At 59.8% G+C, this 24,401-nt stretch overlaps 1 protein-coding gene across 10 annotated transcripts in view; it reads left to right on the forward strand.

Moving 5' to 3' along the window:
• GSE1 (Gse1 coiled-coil protein) overlaps nucleotides 1-24,401 on the forward strand; it is a 426,332-nt gene that overhangs the window by 355,805 nt on the left and 46,126 nt on the right. For 2 of the 10 annotated variants that reach the window (XM_060085182.1, XM_060085186.1), the window contains exon 1: nucleotides 14,780-14,946. The exons of 7 other annotated variants lie outside the window; for them this stretch is intronic. In XM_060085182.1, coding sequence (XP_059941165.1) covers nucleotides 14,940-14,946 — 7 coding nt within the window. In that variant the 5' untranslated portion in view covers nucleotides 14,780-14,939. Of the gene's footprint in view, nucleotides 1-14,173; nucleotides 14,331-14,779; nucleotides 14,947-24,401 lie in introns of those variants that run through there. One more of the 10 variants, XM_060085183.1, reaches the window with a different exon arrangement.

A 24,401-nucleotide genomic window follows, 5' to 3' on the forward strand; every position in this document is an offset into this window, starting at 1 on the left:
AGTATTCCCTAGGCTTGTTAATGACATAAAACATAAAAATGGCTGTGGTTCCTTGGAGCTGGTGCTATACAGTTTCAGGGCGAAGCGGTGTGTGAGGGAAGATGTTTTTCTTTCTCTCACTCTCTCCTCCTCCCGGGCATGTGTCCCACCTCCTGTTTCTTCACTATCTCATCTCTCAAGAGGGGAGGCTGGACACAATGATCCAGAAGGTTCTTTGTAGCAGATCCCTGCTTTCTGGGTCCCTGTGGGCTGCACTGGGATTTGTCAGCACCAGGTCTGGGCCGGTCACTCCCAACTGCCCCCGCCCTGCCTCTTGTCCCCTCTCCACAATAAATCGTGGCCCTGACCATCAGGCTGCTGGCTTGGGCCACCCCTAGAGCCGGGTCACCGTGGGGAGGGGGAGAGCGTGCTCTGAGCCTGGGTCACCCCCACCAGCAGGCCTCGGCTTTCACAGGAGCACCCCTGCCCCCAGCGGGGTCTGCTTTTCTGTGACCTACCTCCAAAAGACAACGCAGGTTAAAAACCAACTTTGATCTTTCAGGACTCTCTCGTATAATTTACAACGTGCTTAAGAAATCCCTAGCACTGCTAATAGCTGAGCAGGGACGCCTAATCCCCCTCACCTGGACCCCGCTCCCTCAGCCTTCTTGGAGAATCCTGGCTGGCTCAGGCCAGGGGAGGGAAGGGGCTCCTAGGCAGCCCCCCATGCGGGGTGCTCCCCCAATAGCTGAGCGCTGGGGATGGGTGGCTTGGCTGGTCCGAATGAGCATGGAGATCCCTCCTCCCCAGAGTTCTGTCCAGACGGGCTCGGCGGTGCCAGCCCCCCTTGTCTGCACGTGGGGTGCCCCATGAGACCTGCCCAGAGCGGGCCCCGCAGCCCCTGATCAAAGCCACGGGGATGCTTGGGGTAGCCGGCAGCGGGTGGCGTCAGGAACAGCAGTGTCTGTGGGCCCGTCCACACAACCTCCTTCCTCCTACTGCCCCTAATTATTTTTCTTGGATGTCGTGAATTAAATCTTCCCGTAACCACAGGGGACGTCTCTGGGTAGCGCCCCACTCACACCTCCATGTGCCGATAGAAGTTGTTAAATGAATAATGTTGACTTACGCTGGGGACCCAATTCTCTCTGAATATAATTCCCCTTCGAGTTCCGGGGAGCTTCCTGCAGAAACCGTAAAAATAATAAACACGTCTCCATATCAGAGGTTGGTAACGCTGCTTCGAATGCTTTTGGGGGAGAGAGGCGGGGAAGAGATAAATTAAAATTACTTTTTTTTTTTTTTTTTTTGCGGTACGCGGGCCTCTCACTGTTGTGGCCTCTCCCGTTGCGGAGCACAGGCTCCGGACGCGCAGGCTCAGCGGGGCCATGGCTCACGGGCCTAGCCGCTCCACGGCATGTGGGATCTTCCCGGACCGGGGCACGAACCCGTGTCCCCTGCATCGGCAGGCGGACTCTCAATCACTGCGCCAGCAGGGAAGTCGCCAAAATTACTTTTTAAAAGAAGATCACTCCACAAGTCAGATGACCGAGCAAGCTGGAGTAATGTGGCGGTTCTCAAAGATGGAGCTCCGGGGCACCTCCCTCAGGGGAGGAGGGCGGGGCTACCTGTTGAAAACATAGATTCCTGGGCTCCACCCCCGACTTGGTCTGTGGGGGATGGAGGTGAGGGCGTGACCCCTGCTGATCTTGTTGTGGAAAGTGAAGTTTGGAGATTGTGGGTTAATAGAAAGAGCAGTGGGGTGAGTCTGGAGAACCGGCTTCCTGCCCAGGGCCCAACCTGGCCAGCTGTGACCACATGCTCTTGCATTTCACCTCTCTGGGGGGCTCTGCGTCTGAAGACTTGCCAGGAGTGGGCAGCTGGAGGCGCTGGGAGGACCATTTAGCTCCGGCCCCTCCCCCTCCCGTTCCTCCTAAGATCCCAGCCGGCCCTGCACTGCCTGTGAGGCTCACAGGCTTGTCACCTGCGAGCCAGGTGAGCTTGTCGCCCCCGTCCATGGGCAGGGCTCTGAGGCGCTTCTCTCTGTAAGCGACGGTGGCCGCCCTCCCCGCTGTGACAGGCCCGACCCGAGCGGGCAAGGTCCCCCACCTCGGGAGAGCATCCGAGGCCTTGACCGTGTGCCCTGGCTCCCTGCGCTCACAGGGCCTCCAGGTGTTGTGTAAGCATTTCCCCCGAGGGCTCTGAACAGCCGGCTGGAGAGACACGGGGTCACCTCGAAACAACGTGGCTTCCAGCGGGGCCTGCTCTAACGTCCCACCTCGCGCTCGCAGATGGGGTCAGGCGGCGTGGGGACTTTCCCAAGGTCACGAAGCAATTTGCCGGCTGAGCCAGGAATAGAAGTCCTGAGCTCGGCTGTGCTAACCCTGGGCTCAAATTGCTAGCCAGGCAGGTCTGCACGGGGAGCTGGGTGCTGGGGGGCGGGGGGGGGAGGGAGCCGCCAGGAGTCCTATATGTGGGCCAAGAGGAGAGGCTGGGAGCTGTCATCCCAAGTTGACTGTGAAGGCCAGGCTGAGAGCTCTCTCCAGTGTCCCTGTCCTTCCTGGGAGAGGAGGCTGTTTTGCACTTCTGAGTGAGAGGTTGGTGGGGATGGCCGGCTGTGTAGCTGGGAAGGTGCCAGTGGCGTGCCTCTGTGTGCTTCCTCTAAGGTCATGTGGGAGCCTTCGACGAAGACAACAGCAACAAAAAAACCCCAGCTTTTGTTTCCCTGGTGCCTCTTTGCAGAATACTCTTTAACTACTCTCAGGGGGAGGGATTGGCGTGGCATTGCCGATGTCGGATCCGACAAGGGCCGATGGGGAAAACCCACCCTCATCTGCCCCGGAAAGGCGCTCAGCATTCTAGAACCAGAGGCTGCATAGTCTGGGAGGTTCCTGTTTTTGGCTGAGTTTATTTTGGGGGAAGAGGGATGCGCACAGCGTTTGTCGCTAACGAGGGCTTGAGTCCTCAGGGGGGCTCCTTAAACTCATTTAGATGGATTCAGCAAACATCTGTTTAAGGGCTTGTGAAGGTCCAGAAATAAGGACGGCTGTTTCCTCTCCACCATTGACTCAGCCCAGGGCAGAAAGTAAAGAATTTGAAATTTACCCCTGTGGGAGGGAGAAGGTCCCTTTCCCCTAGAGGAGGTTAGAGCCGCATCCCAGAAGACCACCTGGAGGAGGTGGAATTTAAGCTGGGGCCTGAGGGAAGAGGTCAGCAGCAAACAGAGGAGCTTTGGGAGGGGCCAGGGAGGGTGCCCCCAGTAGCTGGCAGAGCTGGCCTGAAGGTAAGGAAAGGAGAGGGGCTCTTAATCTAAATTACGCTGTCGAGAGGGGGTTGGGCGGGGGGACAGCGGGGATGGGAATGTGTGGCGGGGGCCTTGTGCGTCTCGCCGCTTCTAGAAAGGCCTGTGCGTGGGAGGGTGGAGACATGGGCTGGCTGGTACCTGGATTCGCAAGGCATGACCCCGGAAATGGGAGCCTGAGGTCTTGACGGTGGAGGAGCCCAGGGAGGTGAGGGCAGAGGGCTGCGGGGAGGGCAGCCCGGGAGGGGACCCGGAGGCCTGTCAGGAGGGCACAGTGAGGAGACAGTGGACGTGGAGGCTCTGGGCACCTTTGTGGGCAGCATCGCGGTGGGACTGGGCCCGGGTCTGGGTTGCAGAGAGTCAGGGGTTCAGGCAGCAGGGGCTGGGCCGGCAGAGCAGCCTTTATGGCAGGTGGGGACGTGGGGCTGGGAGGAGGTGTTTCAGGCTGGGGGCTTCGCAGCCGAGGCTAAAGAGCCACAGGAGGGAAAGCAAAGGCCCTTCTTGGAGCAAACCAGAAGGTGAGAGGGGCGCCCCGGGCAGCAGCGCCGCCCTCACCCGACCTTCCACTTGGGGCGCCCCCGCAGACACCCAGAGGATCTTGGGCAGCGGCCACGACCAAGACCACCCGGACTTCCAGCGGTGAAAACGACACTTTGAATGAAATCCTTTCTCCTTGATTATTTCCATTTGTGAGGCCAAATTATAAAAACATAAATGCAAGGAGAGTCGAGCAAGTGGGTCCTTGCAGCCTCCGTGAGCCAGTGGAGATGGGGCCCAGCCTTGACCTCTCATCCCTGGGGTCCCTGGCCTGGCCGGGAGGTGCCGAGGTCGCGTGAGGACCGGTCATCTGCCCACACCAAACTTGCCCAGTTGGCGAGTGATAGAGGCATCTGGGATTTGATTGTCCAAGTGATGGTTTGGGACTTTAATGACAGGCAGTAGATAATGAATCCAGAAATTTGTCAGGAGTAGGGCCACCCTGAAAGGTTGGGGAGTGGGGGAGTGCAGGGGAAGGGAGGGCAGGGTGTGCTTCTAAATGAGGCCTGGGTTCAAACCCCAGCCTTAGCCTCCTGCCCCGAGAGTCAGGCCTAGCACGTAGTAGGCACTCAACAAACGTTAGCTCCCAGAACCCCAGCTGCTGCCAGGTGGAGCACGTGGGGTGGGGGAAGCACCCTGCACACACGTGTGCAAATCCTCAGGCCTGTACCGATGTCGATTTTCCAGGGTGATTTGAATGTAAAGAACTTTGAAAGCTTTTAAACGTGCAAGGAAAATTGGGGAATGGAGACCTGAAATAAGTTTCCTTCTTCTTTTTTTTTTTTTTTTTTTGCTACGTGGGGTCTTGGTTGCTGTGCACGGGTTTTCTCTAGTTGCGGCGAGCAGGGGCTACTCTTCGTCGCAGTGCGTGGGCTTCTCATTGTGGTGGCTTCTCTCGTTGTGGAGCACGGGCTCTAGGCGCGCGGGATTCATTACTTGCGGCGTGTGGGCTTCAGTAGTTGTGGCTCACGGGCTCTAGAGCGCAGGCTCAGTAGTTGTGGCGCACGGGCTTAGTTGCTCCACGGCATGTGGGATCTTCCCGGACCAGGGCTCGAACCCGTGTCCCCCTGCATTGGCAGGTGGATTCTTAACCACTGCACCACCAGGGAAGCCCCTGAAATAAATTTCTGAGGATCCCTTCAAGTTGGTGTGGGTGTCAGTGGCGACCCCGCAGGCTCGGCAGCCTGGGTTCTAGAACATATCCTTCTCCTGCTGCTGGGCAGGGTCCTGTCCCTGAGCCCTGTCCCACCCAGATCAGCCCAGACCTCGTGGTGACTTGCTGCCCCAGGGCTCCCCTGGGCCTGTGGCCTGTGTGGCGCCCTATTCTCTGAGCTGACAGACCAGGAAGAAAGGAAAGCCCCTCACCTGGTGGAGGACAGGTGGTTAATTTTTACAAAGAAGGGTTGATCCTGAGATGCTGATGAGGGAACCACCCAGATTTCTGCATCTGCTGGGTGTCCAGGCTCAGAAGGAGGAAGTGTGCCTGCTGCCAGCGTGGATGTGAGGGGCTCCTGGGCACTCTGGCCTCCCCGCCGCTGAGGGCCCACTCTGGCCTCCGGTCAGGGGTCCAGGATTGGGGACTCCCCTGTCACCAGTGATCTCTGGCGGGCTTAAGCTTCCCTGGTGGGGAGCCGCCCCACCCCCACCCCCAGCTCCGTCCCTGTCCCCCAGGCCTGCGCAGGTCCCCACTGGCCGCTTTCCAGCCCAGTGGCCAGGTGGTGGGAGCCAGGGACAGGTGTGTGCCTTTCGGTGTCCTCACCTCCAGCTGCTCAGCGCTCACCGGGGCCTGGCCTGCCCTCCCCGAGGCCGCAGAACTGTTGATGGGGACAAAAAAACACAGATGGGGGAAGGACACTGCGAACCCCCCACCTCGAGGACGCAGAAGTCTCTCCCGCCTGTAGAGAGACGGTGCCTAGTGTGTCCTGTGTGTGTGTGAGGGTCGGCGCCGAGCGTGGAAAAACGCCCTGGGAACAGAAACGCTTGAACCTGACGGGTTTCCCTTACATTGCCTGAGTCGCGAACAGAACAGCGTGAAAGGGAGTTTCCAGGGGATGCTGGTCCTCAGGGGCATCTGCGTGGTGGCTTCTCCAGAAACTGCAGGCCCTGCCTCTCCCAACATCAAGCGGGCGGGGGGGGGTTGCTTCAGATGGGATCTTCTTTTTTGTTTGAATTGAGAGAAGATTTACACAATGTAAGATGAACCGTTTTAACAAGTGAACAAATTCAGTGGAATTTAACCCATTCGCGAAGCTGTGCAGCCACTACCCTCTACCTTGTCATGACAGTTTTTTTTTTTTTTACCCCAAAAGGAAGCCCTGTATCTGTCAGCAGTCACTCGCCCCACCCCTGGCAACCACTCACGTACCCTCTGTCCCTATGGTCTGGCCTGTTCTGGGCTTTCCTCTGGATGGACTCACACACCGAGTGAGTCTGGCTATCTGTGTCTGGCTTCTTCCACTCAACCTACTGTTTGCAAGGCTCATCCTTGCTGTCACATGATCAGTACCTGCTTCCTTTTCAGGGTTGAATAATATTCCATTGTGTGGATAGACCGCAGGGTTTTTTTGTGTGTTTTTGTTTTATAAATGTGATGCCACAAGCATTTTTTTTTTTTAAAGAAGATGTTGGGGGTAGGAGTTTTTATTAATTAATTAATTTATGTTTGCTGTGTTGCATCTTCGTTTCTGTGCGAGGGCTTTCTCTAGTTGTGGCAAGCGGGGGCCACTCTTCATCACGGTGCGCGGGCCTCTCACTGTCGCGGCCTCTCTCGTTGCGGAGCACAGGCTCCAGACGCGCAGGCTCAGTAGTCGTGGCTCACAGGCCTAGTAGCTCCGCGGCATGTGGGATCCTCCCAGACCAGGGCTCGAACCTGTGTCCCCTGCATTAGCAGGCAGATTCTCAACCACTGCACCACCAGGGAAGCCCCGACTGCAGGTTTTTAAAATCCCTTGTCAGTCGATGGACATTAAGGTTGTTTGCATTTGCTGGCCATTATAAATATGCTGCCACGAACATTCCCGTCCAAGGTTTTGTGTGTATGTTTTCAAGTCTCACTGTTCATCCACATTGGAGTCAATATCAGGACTTCACTCCTTTTTATGGCTGAATAATAATCCACTGTATGGACACACCACACAGCTGTTTATCAGTCATCCGTGGGAGGACACTTGGGTTGGCTGGATAATTTTTAGGACACATCTCTGAGAAGGAAGTCAGGACTGGGTGTTGTCAACATTTTAAAAAATGACAAAGCCAAGAACCTTTGGTGGCCCACTGGGTCCCATGCTTCTCTCTGGCTCTCCTCCCATCCATCTGGCTACACAGACCCTGCAGGTGACCAGCCAAGTAGTACTGACCCTGAAGCCAGCACAGGGCTGTGCCCAAAGGCCAGGCCTTTTGAGGGAGTAGGCCAGCCCAATGCTGCCTGGTCCCAGACCCCGTCGCAGGCCCTGATGCCCCCCAGTGCCGATGTGGCCTCCCTGCCTGCCCGTCTGCTTCCTTGTAAAACTTTATTTGCTGTCTCTTTCTCATCCACTTCCTCCTCCCACCAAATGTAAGTCATTCTGTGGAGCTCCAACTGTGTTCCAGGCACTATGCAAGGCTCTTTCTAGCTCATTATCTTGTTTAATCCTCACTTTAAAGCTGGGGAAGGGGTCGTGTTGCTTGCACGTCAGCAGCTGGCAAAAGAGGTGCACAGTGAGCAAGGTGGCCATTTGCCCGGCCAGGTGGCCATCACTTGGGCTCAGCCCGGTGTCTGTCCTTTGACCCTCCCCCCTCCACTCTCACCTCCCTCCCACACGCCAGTGGGCGCTCTCAGAAGCCATGTTTTGTTTTGTTTTGTCTTGTCTCTGACCGAGCTATGCTGCTTCTGGGATCTTAGTTCTCCGAACCTGTGCCCCTGCTGTGGAAGCGCGGAGCCCTAACCACTAGACCGCCAGGGAATTCCCAGAAGCCATGTTTTGAAATTTGTTTTTTGGATGATCCTGGAATGAGGTTCACACCAAGATGATCAGGAAGTCGTGTTTAGGAAGAGATGGTGAAAAAAGATCAGCCGAGGGTATGGGGGTTCCGTGGCTGGAGGCAGAGTGTGGTGAAGCCGAAGGACAGTGTCATAGATGCTTGGGGCCTTGAACGCCAAGCCAGGACGTGGCCCAAGAGCTGAGCGGGCACTGCTGAGACTGGAAGTGTTTTCCTGATGAGAACAGAAGTGGTGAGGACACGATGCTCCAGGGCAGAGGGGTTGCTTCTGGTGTGGTGTTTGCTTAATTGACATTGTTGAAAATTACTCACGTGCCCGTTGATTTCGGCCACATTCTCTGCCGCCCCCACCCCCACCCTGGAAGTTTCTGCTCCTGCCCTGGAAAGCAGAGCCTGGGAGTCTACGCTGCACGCCCCCTCATTGCAGGCCTGCCAGGTAGACGGGCCGCGGAGCTGAGATCTCATGAAAGCCTGCTAAAATAAGAGGACTCAGGAACATGTTCTCTCCCGGCTTTACATCACAAATGTTGACAGGAGGAAAAGGCGGCCAGGTTTCTCTCAAATATGAAAAGTGGGAACTAGGCAGGCGAAGAAATGAAAACCCGGCCCCCCAACCCCAGACAGCAGCCTGGAGGGGGAGGGGCCCTGCCAGCCCCTATTTCTCCATCTTGGAGATGGGGTGCCCTAGGGGGCTCTGAGTACAGACGGGGTCAAGCGTGATCCCACTGCTGCACATTTAGGGTGTGCACACGGCGTGGGGAAGCGCTGGGCCTTCCTGCAGACTGTCTTCTTGCTGGAGGCTGCAGCCTGGGGGCCACTTCCCCGTGACGCGACGACTCAGCCAGTGGGCCCGGGGGGAGGAACCGCTTGGGGAGAGTAGCCTGAAGCTCTGCCAAGGTGGCTGGGGGATGGGCAGGGGCCAAGGCAGCCCCACCGGGAGGGTGTGGACCCCAGCCCCGCGTGCTTGGCCTGGAAAGGCCTCAGGACTCCACGGAATGCCTGGGCTCCCAGGTGGGCAGGGAGCTAGGAGGGTTCGTGCTTGACCCGTGGCAAGGCCACCCAGGCCTCCGTGGACGGCTGGTATCTTGCAGGAAGTAGCAGGGGCGTTGGGAGGGAGCGGGGGGTCGCCGGTGGCAGAGAAGCTCAGAACTACCTGCCTCAGGGCCTCCGTGGACCCCCAGCAGCCCGTGAGGTCTCCCCCCAGAGCCGCCGCCCGCCCGAGAGTCTGAGCACCCTCCTCCATCCACCCTCCCCCTGCCTTGGCCTGGCCTGCCCTATAAAGTTTAAAGGTTTTAAATGCAAATATTTCTCTTTTATGGATGCCAGCTGTCTCCAGAGAGCGCGTTTCCTCGCTGCTCAACTTTATTGTCCAATTAGCTTCCCAAATCTGGGTACTGGAGGGCCTAGGGGGCTGGGGGGTGGAGGGGAGGGAGCGCTGGCTCCTGCAGCGCCTCTGGAGCTGGAAGCTGCCCCCCGGGGGTACTGTGTCGGGGGTGGGTCAGAGGGGGGAGGGGCGGGAGGAGGGGAGCGGGCGTCATCCCTCCCAAGGTCGGGTGGGGGGGGCACCCTTCAGATTCTGGGCTCCAGGAGAAGAGGCAGGAGCTGGAGCGGGGGCAGTGAGTGGGTATTCTTCTATTAAAAAATAAAAATAAAAGCAGCCAGCCTGGCGCGCACACTGGCTTCCTTTGAGTCCCTCTGGAGTGTCCCCCCTCCCCGCCTGCTTTCTAGCCGCGCTGCGGCTTCCCCATTCACCGGGGCTCGGCGGCTCACAAAGCGCGGCAATTAGAATTGAAAATCTATGCAAAACAGCTGTTAACTGATTGTGAAGGAGTGCAGCTGTGAGGGGGGTGCAGCCTGGAGGCCGGCACTGAAAGGGCAGGAAGTGTTGGCGCAGCCCTGGGTTAAGAGGCCAACTGCCGCCACCTTGTCCACCGGGGTCGTCTGGGCCCGTGTTCCCTGGGCGTGACCTTGGCTACTGGTCAGCCGGCTGAGATGGCGAGTCGGTGGAGGCTTCCCAGGCCAGGCCTGGATGTGCCCCCGAGTCCCTGGAGAGCCTGGCTCCTCCCTGGGAGGGCAGTGGGGGGCAGAGGGGGGAGGGGAGAGAGCTGCCGTGGTTCTCCTTCCCTTTATCCTTCCTGCGGGTCTGCGTGAGATGTGAACGTGCAGAGGCTGGGGCTGTGTCACCGCCACGAGACGAGAGTCCCTTCCCCTCTGGGTACCTGCTGTCTCTCGGGGGGTTGTGGGGAGGGGAGTCTGGGGCTCCAGCAGTCACTGGGGAGGCCCAGACACCCCCAGCCATGCCCCCCAGCTCTTGCTAAGCGTGCTTTTTCCTGTCCCTGACCCCAGACCATAGCTCCGTGGGGTGGCCTGGGAATCTGTATTTCACACGCTCTCCCCCTCTCCCCCCCCGCCCCCGCATTATCCACGACCGCTGCCCTGTGCGATCAGCATCTAAGAGTGGGATGCGGTGCCTGGAGAGATGAATTCCAGAGGCGGGGATGGGAAAAACCTCCTTGGAAGAGATAAGATTTAAGCCGGGCTTTGAAGAATGGAGAGGATTTCTGGGCCAGTGATAGCTGGCTGGAGAGAGAAAGGGGACTTCGGAGTTGCGGCTGGGCGGGGCAGGAGGGGCTGGGGCTGGAGGGGGCGGCTGGGCAGGCCCCCTGTCCCTCAGCCCTTGAGGCGCCTGGGGGTACCCTCTGCGCTGGTGGCCTTGGGGGTGAGTGGAGCGCTCATGCAGAGAGACTGAGCAGATCTCGGTGCTCTGGGTGGTGGGTCCCCCAACCCTCCTGGAAGGGAGGCTGGTTTTCGGACACCAGGACGGCCAGCTGGAGATGCTGCGACGCACCCCCCCCCCCGCCCCCGCCCATGACCCTGCCCGGCCCTGATATATCTACAGCAGGTAGCTACAGAGAAATGCTGCTGGGTATAGGACACCCAGGGTCTGAATCAGGCTTGGATCGAATGTGTGTGCCCTAGGCAAGTTAATTAACCTTCTCTGGTCTCCTCACCGGGCTTTGTGATGGAGGTCAGGAGGCCGCCTTGCAGGGCCCGAGGGGATTAAATGACAGGAGTTGAGCAGCTTTGGCACGTGTTAGGTGTTTGGTAAGTGGCAGAAATGAACCTCCCTTCACACCCACACTGACGTCCAGGTCCCTGACGCTTGTTTGCCAATCAGGTGCTCAGTGGGGTGGCTGGGGTGATGGAAGAATGACGGTGACGTACAGCCCTTATGTGCTGGAACACCTGGTTCGGGTGGACGACGCAGTTAGCCTGAGTCCTGCTGATCCCAAAGGACGCAAGGTGATAGAGCAGGACGCAGGATTCCCTTCCCTGGTATCCAGGGCCCCTCATAGGCCAGGGGCTGGATCCGTGCTGGGACTCGGTGGGGGACAGTCGCAGGTGGTGCCTCCAAAGGGAACCTCACCTGACTAGTAGGTGCCCAGGTGGTGGGAGTGGTGATGGGTAAGTTGCCAACCCGCTCACCTGTCTTTCCAGTTCCTTGCTGCCTTGAAGTGCCCCTCCTGTCAGCATCTACCCCCCACCCCCCGGGGCCTGGCATTTACAGTTCTGTATCTGGAAGGCTGGTGCGTTTGTTGAGTGACTAAATGCCCACCATGTTGGTTAGAGGCCTGCGTTTCTTTCAGGCAGATCCCTTGTCAGTTGCCTCAGGGGGTATGTTTATGGGCCTCCTGGGGCTTTTCCTTAACTGAGGGCTTTTTGATTTCTGCTTCCTGCTCCAGGAAGCACGGTTCAGATTGACCCGAGTCTTGGGGCGCGGGCAGGCACCCACCAAGCATCCCGTTGCCCCTGGCAAAAAGGAAGCAGGAACCTGATGAGCAGGATCATCAGGGCAGGTGTCCCCACTCTGGAAAGCGTCCCCATACGTCCCACCTTAGGACTGACCCTGGCCTTGGGTAAAACTTGCGCTTTTACCCTGAACCTTCTTTTTCTGCCCGGTTTCCAGGCATATGGGAATGAGGGAGAGGAGGTGCAGAGAAGGAGCGTTTTGCCCAGGGAGGGCTGGGAATGGCTGCGGGGTGGGAGCTGCCACCAGGAGGGGAAGGAACGGCCCCGGAGGGAAATGGAGTGCGGCCAGCCTGAGCCCAGAGTGGAGGGAAATTGAGTCAAGCTACAAACCTCGTTAGCGGGGAGCGCGCAGGCTGCAGGAGAGCAATTCCCACCCTTAAACTCAGAGGCCGTGCTCCCGGATTACTAATTTCCTCAGGCCAGGCGCGCTGACAGTGAGTGTCATCCATCTCCGCTGTGCCAGCCCTCCTGGTGGCCGCCAGCATTTTCTGGCCAGGGCGCGCAGGCCAGCTCGCTGCTGCCCCCCGGCGGTCGCTGGGGATCCCAGCAGCTCCCCGCAGCCTCCGCGGGCTGTTCTTGGAAAGGGAGACTGCAGGTGTGAGCAGCTCCCAGCACAGCTCCCATTGCACCAGCGTGCACGTGACCTTGAGCAACTCTGGCCTCGACTTTCTCATCTGTGAAACGGGGATTAGGCTACCCCTCTCGCAACGCAGTGGAACCAGATGTCTACAGGGGAGGGATCTGCCAACTCTAAAAACTAGCCACATGATGAACCCAGTGGCCACCCCACAAAATTTCATGTTTGGCCATCGTGGTCCTTCTCAAACAGGTGGAAGAACTTGACCCCCCCCCAAACCACCACCACCACGAGGGCCTCCCCAGGGATGAAGGGAAATAAGCTCGAGCACCTCGTCCTGGTGAGAGAGATTGGGAGGTGGGGCCTGGGTGTCCGGACCTGGACGGGGCTGGGAGGAGACTCCGGTCCTGGTGCGAATAGTTTCATTTGTAAGTTACTCCCCTCCCCCCGCAGCCTGTAATTCAGGTGGGAAAGGGTTGGAACCAACCCCAGAGGTTTTTAATTTTGTTCTTCAGGCTCTAGGCCCGTGGTTGAATTCTCTAACTCCTCCCTCCCCCTCCCCCTCCCCGACACTCCCGGCGTGGATGGAGGCACCCCCTCCTGCGCGCCCCGGCCGCGGTGAATCTGCCGGCCATTGCTGAGGATAAATTACCGGAGGCCGCGCTGCTGAGACACCATGTGGTGCGTAAGTTAAAGCGTCGTCGGGCGGAGGCCTAGGCCCGCAGGAGGGAGGCGCGGCCCGGAGCGAGGCGGGTGGTGAAGCGAAAGCGCCCCTCCCACGAGGTGCCAGGGCCGGCCGGCGCCCACAGGTAGAAGCCAGTAACGGCCCCCAGCTCGGCCTCGCAGGTCCGTTTCCTTTTTCGTTTGTGGTCGGCCAGGAGCCTTGTGCAAGGCGAGGGGCCGATCCGCGTGCGCTCGGTGGAAGGTGGAGCAGGGGAGTGGGTGGCTTAGTGGCGCCCGTCCGGGCCCTACCCCTAGCCCCCCAGCGGGCACACAGGCGGGTTCTGCTCCCCGCTGGCGCGGGCTCAGACTGCTCCAGGCCCGCCAGCGTCATCGGGAACAGATGGATGGGGGGTGGCAGGCGCCCAGCGCTCCCTCCCGTCGCAATCCGGACTGGCGCGGGGAGGGAGGGAGAGAGGGAGAGAGAGGGAGGAGGGAAGGCGGGGGAGGCTGGGCCCGCGGGGACGGCTGCGTGCGCGCCTGCCAAGCGCGGCGCGGGCATGTCCCGGGGCAGGTTTGGGGCTGGCAGAAGCGCGGGCTGGCACCGGCGGCCGAAAGTTGAAACCCGCAGCGCGGCGCAAGGGCGGCCGCTTGGGGCGGGGGGGGGGGGCCGGGGAGTGGGTACTGGTTTGCCTCCGGGCTCAAAAGTATGAAAGCTGTAGAGGATTTTCAAGAGAGGATGTATGGGGAGAGACCCCGGGCCATCCGAGCAACGTTTGGGAGCTTCGGACGCGCGGGGTCGGAGCCCGGGGCTCCGGAATGCGCCAGGGCCAGGGGCGTCGGGCGAGGCCTGCGCCCATTAACCCGGCGCTTCCGGGAGACGCGGGCTGCGCTGGGGGTGGGCTCGAGGCTGGTCGTCTGCGCCCGCCGCCGGTGGGGGCGGGGCGGAGCCCGGCGTTGGGGGGAGGCTGGGGCCCGCCATTCTTCGCCGCGCCGCTTGTGGGTGCCCAGGAATTTCAGGACGCTCCCTGAGTCATTCCAGTCTGTCAAGTGCCTGGGTGAGGTGTGTGGGGGGGTGGGTGCCAGGAATGGGGAGGCGTTGCTCTGGGGCCGGAGGCCCAGTGGGTCGTGCCAGTTTCTGGAGGCGGGCGGCCTCGCCTCTGACCGCAACCCCAGCTACTTAATGACCCCCCGGGCGGAGCGGCGCCTCCGTGGGCTCTCCAGCCGCTGGGACGTAGAACTACCCCCTGCCCCCCGCGCTGTGGGCTTCCCAAAAGTTCTTTCAAATGAAACGGGAAGGCGGAGTTCCTAGAATTTGGGGAGGAAGGAACATAGGCTCCAGTTCTTAACATTCAACCTTTTCGAGGTGCGGCCGAAAGAGGGGTTTGGGGAAGATAAACGCACAGAGCCGACCTTGTATCTCCCTCCCCTCCCCCAACACAGACACCGGCTCCGAGAAAGTTTTCCTCCAAAAGGCCTCTAGAACACGTGAGTTTATCCGTTCACTCCTTGTTGGGCCTGCTTTGTGCCAGACACTGTTCTAGGCGCCGGGGAAGCGGTCGTGAGACGCAGGGGCGCTGCTCGCTTGGCGGGCGTGTTGTAAGTGACTGCTCCCTACTTTTGGAAGCAAGTGCCTAGTCTTGGACACCAGTGTATCTGGGACCTCTGAGCAGTCGAGCCAGGGGCCCCCGGGAGCCCGAGGTTGGCACTTCCCCTACCTCCTAGTGTCCTCGGCTCACCTGGCCGGCCTGGCTGGGGAGGGGCGTGTGCTCGCGCGGGTGTACCCGGGCGCTCGTCGGTGCGCGCGCGCGTGTGTGTTTGCGGCTGAAACCCGACACCTCCCGCTGGCTGAGGTCAGGGAGCCGGGAGCGAGCCAGTGGCCCGGGAGTGGGCGGCGTTGCGCTTGGGTGTGTCCTCGGCGGCGGCGACAGCAGCAGGTGTTTCTTGGCCGGGGCCCCGGAAGCTCCACCTCCCCAGCGGGCCCGAGCCACCGCCGCCGCCGCCGAGCAGCCCCGGGTGAGATAAGCAGTTTAGACAAACACTGGGCGACGGTGGCTCCAGCATGTGTCAGGCGAGGCGGAGCTGCGGGGCCCTGGCATGAAAGGTGAGCGCGCCGCGCCTGCAGGGGGTGGGGGGCGGGGGGCGGTCTCCGCGCTCGCCCCCCTCTCCAAGTTCGCGGGTTCCGCTGGGGCGGCAGCCAACGGCTCCGGGGCAACTTCCCCCGGAGTGTGAACGGCGATAAGAGCCAGGCGGGCGGGCATGCGACCAAAGGTCCCCCCGCCCGCGGCGAGTTGTAGCCTGGGCGTCCGGGCTCCAGGCGGGGGCTCGGGCCGCCGCGGGGCTCGGGCTCGGTGGCTGCGTTCGGCGAGGGGCGCTTAGAGCGTGCGGCGAGTGGGGAGCAAGGGAGCTGGGGGGCTCTCGGTGAGCTGTCTACACTCCAGCTCCGGAGTGAAAACTTTGCGGCGGCGGGGGAGGGAGCGAGGGGGGGCGGCGGTACGCCCCCGCGGCAGGTGTTGGCGGCGGCTGGGGCGGGGGGCGCTTGCCCGGCGGGGCCGCACGTTTTGGTGTTTTGTCTTTCTCCCCTCCCCCTTCCCTCGGAGCTAGGGAGACCGCCGGGAGGGCGGGACTGCAGCCTCCGGGGTCTCCGACCCCCACGCCCTGCTTCCCAAGGGCGCGCCCCGGGCTCCGGAGCTTCTTTCCTCCCTCTCTGCTCCCCACGCTTGTTGGAGCCGTTCCCCTGCCCCTCCCCCTGCTGAAGATGGCTGCCCCAGCCTCGGAGGTGGGAGGTGATTGTATCCGCCGCCCCCCACTTGCACTGTCCTTTTTCCCCTCCCCGGCCCTTCCTGCTCCGCCTGGATGCGCCTCCCCGCCCCCAGCCCGGCGGCCGCGCTGATGGGCGGCCAGTGGCCCGACCGAGTGGAGCCGATTCAATTATATTGCAGCACCAGAGACACCTCCTCGGCCGCCCGCCCGCCTCTCCAGCAGGCTAATTAAATTCCCTTCGTGGAGGCGGAGCGGGAGTTGGGCTCGCCCTCCCACCTCCCCCTTCCCGCTCCTCCTCCCGAGCTGGGGAGGAGGGGGGAGGGACAAGGGGACCACTTAGAAGTGTGCAGTGGAGACTGAGGTGCAGGTCCGGGGGAGAAGGGGTCGCCCGGATTGGGTGAAGTGTTGCCGCGACACCCCACGTGATGGGCCGGGGTCCCTTGCTGGAGCGCCGGCTTTAAGTTTGGAGGGCTGTGTGCACGGCGGGGAAAGCACCTGCCCGCTGGCTGGGTGGTGGATACCAGCCGAGTGGAGTCGATTTGGTTTTTGTTTTGTAAACTGGCCTTTGTTTGGGAAGTGCGTCTAAAATACATTAAACCCTTGTTAACCCCTGCAGTGCCTTATCTGGGGCCCACACAGGCTGTGGTTTGGAAACAAAAAGCGGGACCACCGGATAAAAAAAGGGCTGCTTTTGTGAAAAGCTGGAACAAAGGGCCCAGCGGATTCTGGGTGGGAACCTCCCCGCCTAAGCCGATTTCCAGGCAGAGGGACGGGAGGGCAGACGGTCTCGTTGGGGCACTTTGAGATGTCCCCGGGTTGGCTGGCTGGGCCCTCTCCCCTGGGATTCGCCCCCCGCCCCCGGGGAAGGTGGGGGGACCCCAGGTGAGCAGGCTGCCTCTGGGCCGCCCTCAGGATTACTTAAGCTCGGGGCATGTAAGTGTTGCTCAGCTCGTGTTTGTGGGTTGCCTCCACCCAGACTCTGAGGCTCAAGGCCACCGCCTGACTCAGCCCGGCCACGCCACAGGTGACGGGGGCCCAGGGCGCAGGCTCTGACGGGCAGCCCGTGTGTGTCATCCCGGCTGCCGGCTTCGCAGGGGAGTCACCGCCCCGCCTGCCCCGGGGACTCGGAAGCTCTCCGCAAGCCTGGCTCTGTGATAACAGCTACAAGGATACTTCACGAGGGGCCCTATCAGCACAGTCCTGACCCCTGGGTGAAAGGGAGTGCCGGGTTGGCCTTTGTCACTTTGTCTCACTGCGACGAGGAGGGGAGGGGGCCGCAGGAGCCAGCCAGGCTTTTGACACTCGGATTTTCCTTTCTGTGAACCCTGTGGGCGGTGCGAGTCTGGAGCTGGTGAGCGGCCAGGCCAGCGACCCGGGGTCAGCCCTGCCTTGGGAGGGGAGCCTGGGAGGCCTGTCCGGGTTCCAGGCACCGTCATATCTCTGGGGCCAGGCTCTGGCCTGTTGGGGACAGCTTTCCGAATCCTGGCTTGCTAGAGTTGAAAAGGGTTTAGAGAGCCCCCTGCTGGGTTTTCTACAGCTGCTGCCGGCCAGCCTTCCCCCCGCCCCCCGCCCAGTTAAGCCACAGCCTCTGGGTTTGTGGCTCCTGCCTGGAGAGTTCTCAGAGTTCCGCGGGTGATTCTAATGTGCAGACGGGCTGGGAATCAGTGCCGTAACAGTGGGCACACCGAGGCCCAGAGGAGCATGGGGCCAGCACTCGAGCCCACGGCAAGCAGCGGACCCCTTTGGAAGCTCCCATGGCCTTTGCCAAACCGTGCCCGCGGGCAGACCTTTGGCCTCCTAACTTGCCTGTCTCTCGGGGAAGGTCAGGGGCTGCAGATCTGGGAGAGCCTTGGGGTTTCAGGGCAGAAGACACTGCCTGCCTCTGGGTTCAGCATCTCTGGCCTCTGGCTGGAAGAGACAGCAAACTGCGCACAGCGCCACTCTGTGGCAGACCTGGGTCCTGCACCTCCAAGCCGGACACCTCCCCAGCCCACTCAGTCTCTGATGGCCTTTGACTCTTTGGCAGGTGGCGTCCCCGCTCCCCTCTCCCCTCTCTGAAGGAGGAAGGGCCTCTGGGCTCAGAGCCCCTTCCTGAAGGGTGGGTGCCCGCGGCTCCTACTTCCCCAGAGGTACACAGGTGAGCAAGACCTGGCCGCTACCTCTCTGCTCTTGCCCCAGGAACTCGTAGGGGCTTGTGGAGTCAGCCAGCAAGGCAGGTTTTTCCTGGCCCCATCCGAAGGCTTGGAATTCCCAGCCTGGGTTACTCGAAGTCCACACCAGGCTGGGGTTGGGTGGCAGCGCGTTAATTACCTCTGTTGGGGCGACACAGCAGCCTCCAAAGCACAGGGCTGCGTGAGGCCGCCCGGCCCCCGTCCTGTCCCGTCCCATCCCCTCCCCCGCTTCTGCCGGCAGAGCTGTTTTTCTAAGCTACAGGGATCCATGTTTCGGGTGACATTTCAGCTTGGCCACTCGCTTTCCTCTCTCACCGAATGTGGTTTCCCCACGCTGGCCTTGCTCCCCGGCCGAGGCCACAGGCGGGAGGTGACACTTGGGAGTGTTCCTGTCAACGAGAATTTATTGAGCGCCTGCTAAGAACCTGGCCCGTGCCCGCTGCTGGGAGGTATGCGCACAGCTAACACCGCCGGTGCCTCCAGAGCGGCCCTGTGCACGCCTGCCAGAACGCGCGGGGGGCGGCGGGGGGGCTTTTAATCTCGCCTCGGCAGCGTCTTCTCCTCACCAGCCTAGGCTCTTCGCTTGCGTCTCTGCTCCAGCAGGGTGGAACCATGGGCGTTCGTGCTCCCTGCCCAGTCCCTGTCTTTGCCGGGGCTGCTCTTCCTCCTGGAATTCTCCAGTCAGCCGCAAATCCCAGGGGTCCCTGAGACCACCTTCCCCTGTCCCTCCCTTCCCCATGCCGGGAGCTGGTTCAGAGCGGAAGCTGCCGAAGAGCTGGGGAAGTGCGAGCAGCCTCTGGAGAGGGTGGGACGGAGGCCAGGCCTGGAGAGAAGCCCATTTGGGCTGCTGATGGGGGAGGGGGACCAGAGTTCACAGGCATCTGTGGAAGAGAGGGGATCCGGCTGAACTTGAGGCTTTGTGGGGTCCTGGTTGGACCTGGGGGGTCTCTGGGAGGTGACTTTTAACTGAGGAAGGAGGTGTGTGGGGGAGCAGGAAGCCCCCAGACCAAGTGCTCATTCTTGGCTGTACTTTAGGCTCGCCTGGGGAACTTCACACTCCCAGGCCGGACCTGTGACCAGTTAAGACCCAAATCTCTAGGGGTGGGGCCCGGACATGTGTATTTTATAAACCCCCAGCTGAGCTAGAAGGGCCTTCTGCCAGGGGGCAGATGGGCAAGGAATTCCTCTCCTTGGGGGAAGGTGGGCTCATGCTTCTTAAGAACTGGGGTCCCACGTGGGAAGCCAGAGTCTGCCCTTTTCGCCCCAGAAGTACATGGGACTGGGTAGCCCTCTCCCGGCCGGGAAGGCGGTGAGAAACAGTGCCCACGACGCCATCACTGGGTCACTGGATGGCTCTGGGCTTTGTGTTAACCTGGGGCCCACTTCTGAAGGTAGGTGCTCCTTACCTGCCCCACGTGAGCTGCAAGCCCTTCTAAAGGGGCCTTCAAGTGCAGAGTTGTATTTGGATGGGTGGCTTCTGTGCCTGTCTGAAGCTCTGGCCAAGCCTTCCAATTCTGGAACCGGTTCCTCCAGCTAGGACTCGACGTGTGTGAGGAGTTGCACGTTTCCGTGGCTTTGGGGTGGCCAGACCCGGGTGGGGGGCATCCCACGGGCAAATGAGGACATCGGCCCTCCCACCGCCATCAGTAGCCCCAGCTGTTTCCCATCTGTAGGATGGAGCTGCAGAGGCTTTTTCAGAGGTAAGGGTTGAGATGACGTAACGTATGCCACAGCCTGCCCTCAATGGGTCATTGCAGGGGAGGGGCTGAAAGCCTCGGGGGCCTGGGGTTAGCCCCCAAGTGTCTGTCGATATGGTGGTCCGTTCCTGACCGAGGCGTTAACGTCTGCCTCTGGCTCAACCAGTGTGACCTCGCATGCTTTCCTTGCGGGCCTTGGTTTCCTCGTCTGTAAAGTGGGAAAGGCAGGGCACCCGTGTCCTTGGGCCGTCGGGGGTTGAATGCTTTCTCATAAAGCCCGAGAGCTCTTGGGTAAGGGTATGTCAAGCGCACACATCATTCCCAACTCAGTGGCTCTAGGATCCCTGGGATTCTAACTTGTGAAACCCAGAAGGCTCTGTTCCCCTAGACCCTGGCCTTGACAATGTTTGGTGTGGGGGGGGTGGTGACCACTTCTCCGACCGAGACCCAGAGAGTCAAGGTGCCAAATCAGCCCCTGCGGACCCTCCCCTGTTGGGGCTGCAGCAGCCAGACGTGTTCTTCTGGGGCCTCACCCACCCCCAGGGTCTTGATCACGTGCTCGCACACTCACCCCTTGCTCAGCAACTTGTTGCCCCCCTCCCACCTTGGTGGCAGTGGGTGGGATTGCACCCCGGGTGGGGAGGAGGGAGGTGAAATGGCGGCCCCTCCCCAGCCCGGCCCTTCCTGCACTCTGATGGCGCATCTGTGACCACAGGCAGCAATAAAAGGAATCGATCGGCAGGCTTTTGGTCAGGTTACGCCCTCTTGAAGGAAATGTACGTGTCAAGCTGAGGAGGACCAGGCCTGCCAGCAGGGGCGGGCAGAGGCCTCCTTTGTGCTAACCTGGGTCTCCTCTCCCCCTGAGCTGAGCCAGAGCCTGTTTGGGGGGGCGGGAGGGCTGGATGCCTTCGTGTGACACGTGAGGTGGGGTTGTGTTCTCACTCTGCTGTTTCCCCTGAGGGTCTGGCTTGTGGGGTAGGGATTACCCCCCTTTGACTGTTAGTTGGGAGAAACGGGGGGCCCCATGGGAGCTCGTCTGTCTACCCTCCTCTGCCTCCGCGGGGGCTCCTGCCTACGTGCCATCAGACCGCTGGTAACAGGTGTGAAATGGAAAACCAGGGGACATGAGCGGATTCGTCCTACTGAATTCATGGTGTCCGTTTATCTTTGAGTGCATTTTTGTAACTTTTTTACATAGGGTATGTGGTCTTTCTCTGTTGACTTAAACACGTGAGGATGTGCTAGACTAGATACCAAAGTTGAATACAGGTAAAGCTAACATTCTTCATCACATGACAGTGTTGGAGGGACCTCTGCGTCCCACAGGTGGCAGGGCTGTGTGGTCGGCCCCTGCCGCCTCGTGAGTTGGGGGAGGGTAGTTGCCCCCATTTACAGGATGAGAACACTGAGGCTCAGGGTCAGCCCCCGTGGCTCTGCCCTCTGGGCTCTCAGGGCCCTGGTTTGATGGACTCTTGAAAAGGATTTCTGGTCGCCCCTGCTTGGGCTCCCAAGGGGAGTGGAAGTGTGGTCTGAGATGGTAGGTTTATTTATTGATAGATTTATTTTTCTGCGGTACGCGGGCCTCTCACTGCTGTGGCCCCTCCCGTTGCGGAGCACAGGCTCCGGACGCACAGGCTCAGCCGCTCCGCGGCATGTGGGATCTTCCCGGACCGGGGCACGAACCCGTGTCCCCTGCATTGGCAGGCGGACTCTCAACCACTGCGCCACCAGGGAAGCCCAGATTGTAGGTTTTAAATCAGATTGATGGGGCTTCCCTGGTGGCGCAGTGGATAAGAATCTGCCTGCCAGTGCAGGGGACACGGGTTCGAGCCCCGGTCCGGGAAGATCCCACATGCCGCAGAACTAAGCCCATGCGCCACAACTAATGAGCCTGCACTCTAGAGCCCTCGAGCCACAACTACTGAGCCCGTGAGCCACAACTACTGAAGCCCACGCACCTAGAGCCTGTGCTCTGCAACAAGAGAAGCCGCCGCAATGAGAAGCCCGTGCACCGCAGTGAAGAGTAGCCCCAGCTCATCACAGATGGAGAAAGCCCGTGTGCAGCAAGGAAGACCCAACGCAGCCCCCCCCCCAAAAAAAAGAAGAAATAAAAAGGAATTAAAAAAATATTTTGAAAAATAGATAAATCAGTTTGGCGGCCAGGCTTTTCTCCTTTCTGAACACATCGACTTAGCTTTTTTTCAAGGTGCAGCTTTCACCTAAATTCGTGTCGTATAAGACTAAGAAGGACTTTCTTAGTAGGGGTGCCAGCCCCGGGAGCCTGTCACCTGGGCCCAGGGAGTGCATTTTAACCAAACAGCTGGTTTCCAAGTTGAAACCGGCAGGACCGCGTCGCCTTCCTCCTCGTGAGAAACTGTGTGTGGTGTGGTGTCCATGCCGGGCTTCCCCGGCCAGGGCGCTCAGCGGGCCTCAGGGTTTCACGCTGCCGTCTGCAGCTGTGTCCGTGCCCCGTGCAGCGAGCCCCGCATGGGTGTGTTCACACCTCAGGACTGATCTGTTGGCTACATCTCCAGAGGGGAGAGGGCTGGGCGTGGAGGCTGGACACGTCTTTCAAGACGTTGCCAGATTCCTCCAGAAGGAGTTGCAGGGACTTGCTTTTCTGCCTGCCTGTATAACCCAGACCTTTATTTACTCAGTTCTGGGGTCCCCTCTGTGCCCCTCAGCTCTTGGCCTCCAGGGACATCCATTCTGCCCACAAGGGGAGGAAAACCCTTTGGTCAGCCCCGGCTTTTGTTGCGCCCACGGCAGGGCTCGGGCATAGATCCGACTGCTCCTTGCCATGTAACCCAAGAGTCCTGGGGGGTGAAGCCTGGTACCTGTGAGAGCCAGTTCTGGCCTCAGCATCCTGCCTGGGGTGCAGGAACCTTACAAGTTCCCAGGTGGAGCTGTGGAGGGGGCTTTGTTTGTTTCTTTGGAGCAAGTGAAGGATTATTTAGGCTCAGGCAGTTGGCTGCTCGGCAGCTGTGGACGATGGCCGTGGCCAGAGGCAGGTGGCTGGCTTGACCTGGCGAGTGGCAGGGGTGGGACTAGGGAGCTCATGGCTGGTGGCTTGTGACTGCTTTTGCGAAATTTTACCTGATGGTCCTGTTCTGAAGCCCACTTTGGCTGCAGGGTAGTTGGTTTTTTTCCAGTGGGGCATTTTCTGATGTCTGGGCATGGTACCTAGGGCTTTGAAGATGGCAGATGAGCCCAGGTGAGGAAACACTATTAGAACTTGGACCATGGAAACACCATAGGAACTTAGTATTTTACCTTTGACACCCTGGACTCCCTTGGCCTGGGTAGAATATATTGAGGGAGGGTGTTAGTATTGGCATTTGATAATGTAAAGAATTCTTTGCTATAGGCGTCTATAATGTGGGTTCATGGGTGCCAGCCACCTCTACGCACACATCCCTGTGGGGTTTACAGATGGGCTTTTGTGAACATGGTCAAACTACGTGCAGAATTCAGTGGATATGTTTTTCTGGGCAGGGGGTCGGGTGTGTCACTTGGAACCATGGTGAGAATGGTACTTTTGCAAAAGCAGAAAGAACCCACAAAAACATCTTATAACTCGAGGCAAGTCCTGGCTTTGATTCATGTGGGATCCACCTGCGGTTGACAGGTGCCGGGATCACCCCTGTGCTGAGGGTGGAGGGGTTGACTTCTTGCTGCTGAATCTGCTCGAAGGTGTTGCTAACATCTGAGCATCCCGGTCGCATGCACATTTATTCATCTCCTGTGGACCCTTTTCATCACCCCAACCCACATAGTTCCTAAACTGGAGAGACCTCTGGCGCTGAGGGGCCAGCCAGCCTGCGACAGTAGGGAGTGGCGGGGACCCTGGCGAGTCGGCAACCTCGGGACAGACGAGGGGACAGTCGCCACGCTTGGGATTATGGTTGGTGGCTCCTACTTTTTCAAGGGAAACGGGAAATCTTCATTTTGACTTGAAACCAGTTTTAAGATATCATCCATTGATAGATGTTTATTTTTTTAATTTTTATTTTTTAATATTTTATTTATTTACTTATTTTGGCTGCACCGGGTCTTAGTTGCAGCACACGGGATCTTTGTTGTGGCATGCAGACTTCTTAGTTGCGGCCAGCATGTGGGATCTAGTTCCCCCACCAGGGATCGAACCCGGGCCCCCTGCATTGGGAGTGCGGAGTGTTATCCACTAGACCACCAGGGAAATAAGTCCCCATTGATTCACATTTAAACGTCTTGACTTCAGGCCACATAAACAGGTTGATGGATGAAAGGCGGCCCGCTTAGCCTCTGCCACCTGCTGTCTAGTCCCCCCACCCCAACCCCGGGGTACAGATGGGGAAACTGAGGCTCAGACCACATGAGGACCCGACAGGACCGCACCAGCAGGTGCGGGGGAGCCAGGCCCGGATCCCCACCTTCTGGCTGGTTTCCAACCGAGGATGCAATTCCTTGACTTAACTCCTGGTGGTCCTGCCATGTGAGACTCTGAAGTTGCCCGTCTGCCTGAGCAGGGGGCCAGGCGTCCCCCTTCTCCACGTTGAATCTGGTAGGCTGTGCACTGTGAAGGTGGGACGGACATACCTGTTCTGCAGGCTGAGGCCCTACTAAGTGCCCTTTGGGCCTGGGGGTGCAGGTGGAGATGCCCTCCCTGCACAGACAGCTTTGTCAACACCCACTCAGTATTGAAGGGACAGGACTTCCCTGGTCGCGCAGTGGTTAAGAATCCGCCTGCCAATGCAGGGGACACGGGTTTGAGCCCTGGTCCAGGAAGATCCCATATGCCGTGGAGCAACTAAGCCCCTGAGCCACAACTGCTGAGCCTGCGCGCCTAGAGCCCGCGCACCGCAGCCAAGAGTAGCCCCCGCTCGCCGCAACTGGAGAAAGCCCATGTGCAGCAACAAAGACCCAACGCAGACCCCCAAAATTAAAAA

This window comes from Mesoplodon densirostris, chromosome 19 (assembly GCF_025265405.1).
Source record: "Mesoplodon densirostris isolate mMesDen1 chromosome 19, mMesDen1 primary haplotype, whole genome shotgun sequence".
Classification (NCBI taxonomy): domain Eukaryota; kingdom Metazoa; phylum Chordata; class Mammalia; order Artiodactyla; family Ziphiidae; genus Mesoplodon; species Mesoplodon densirostris.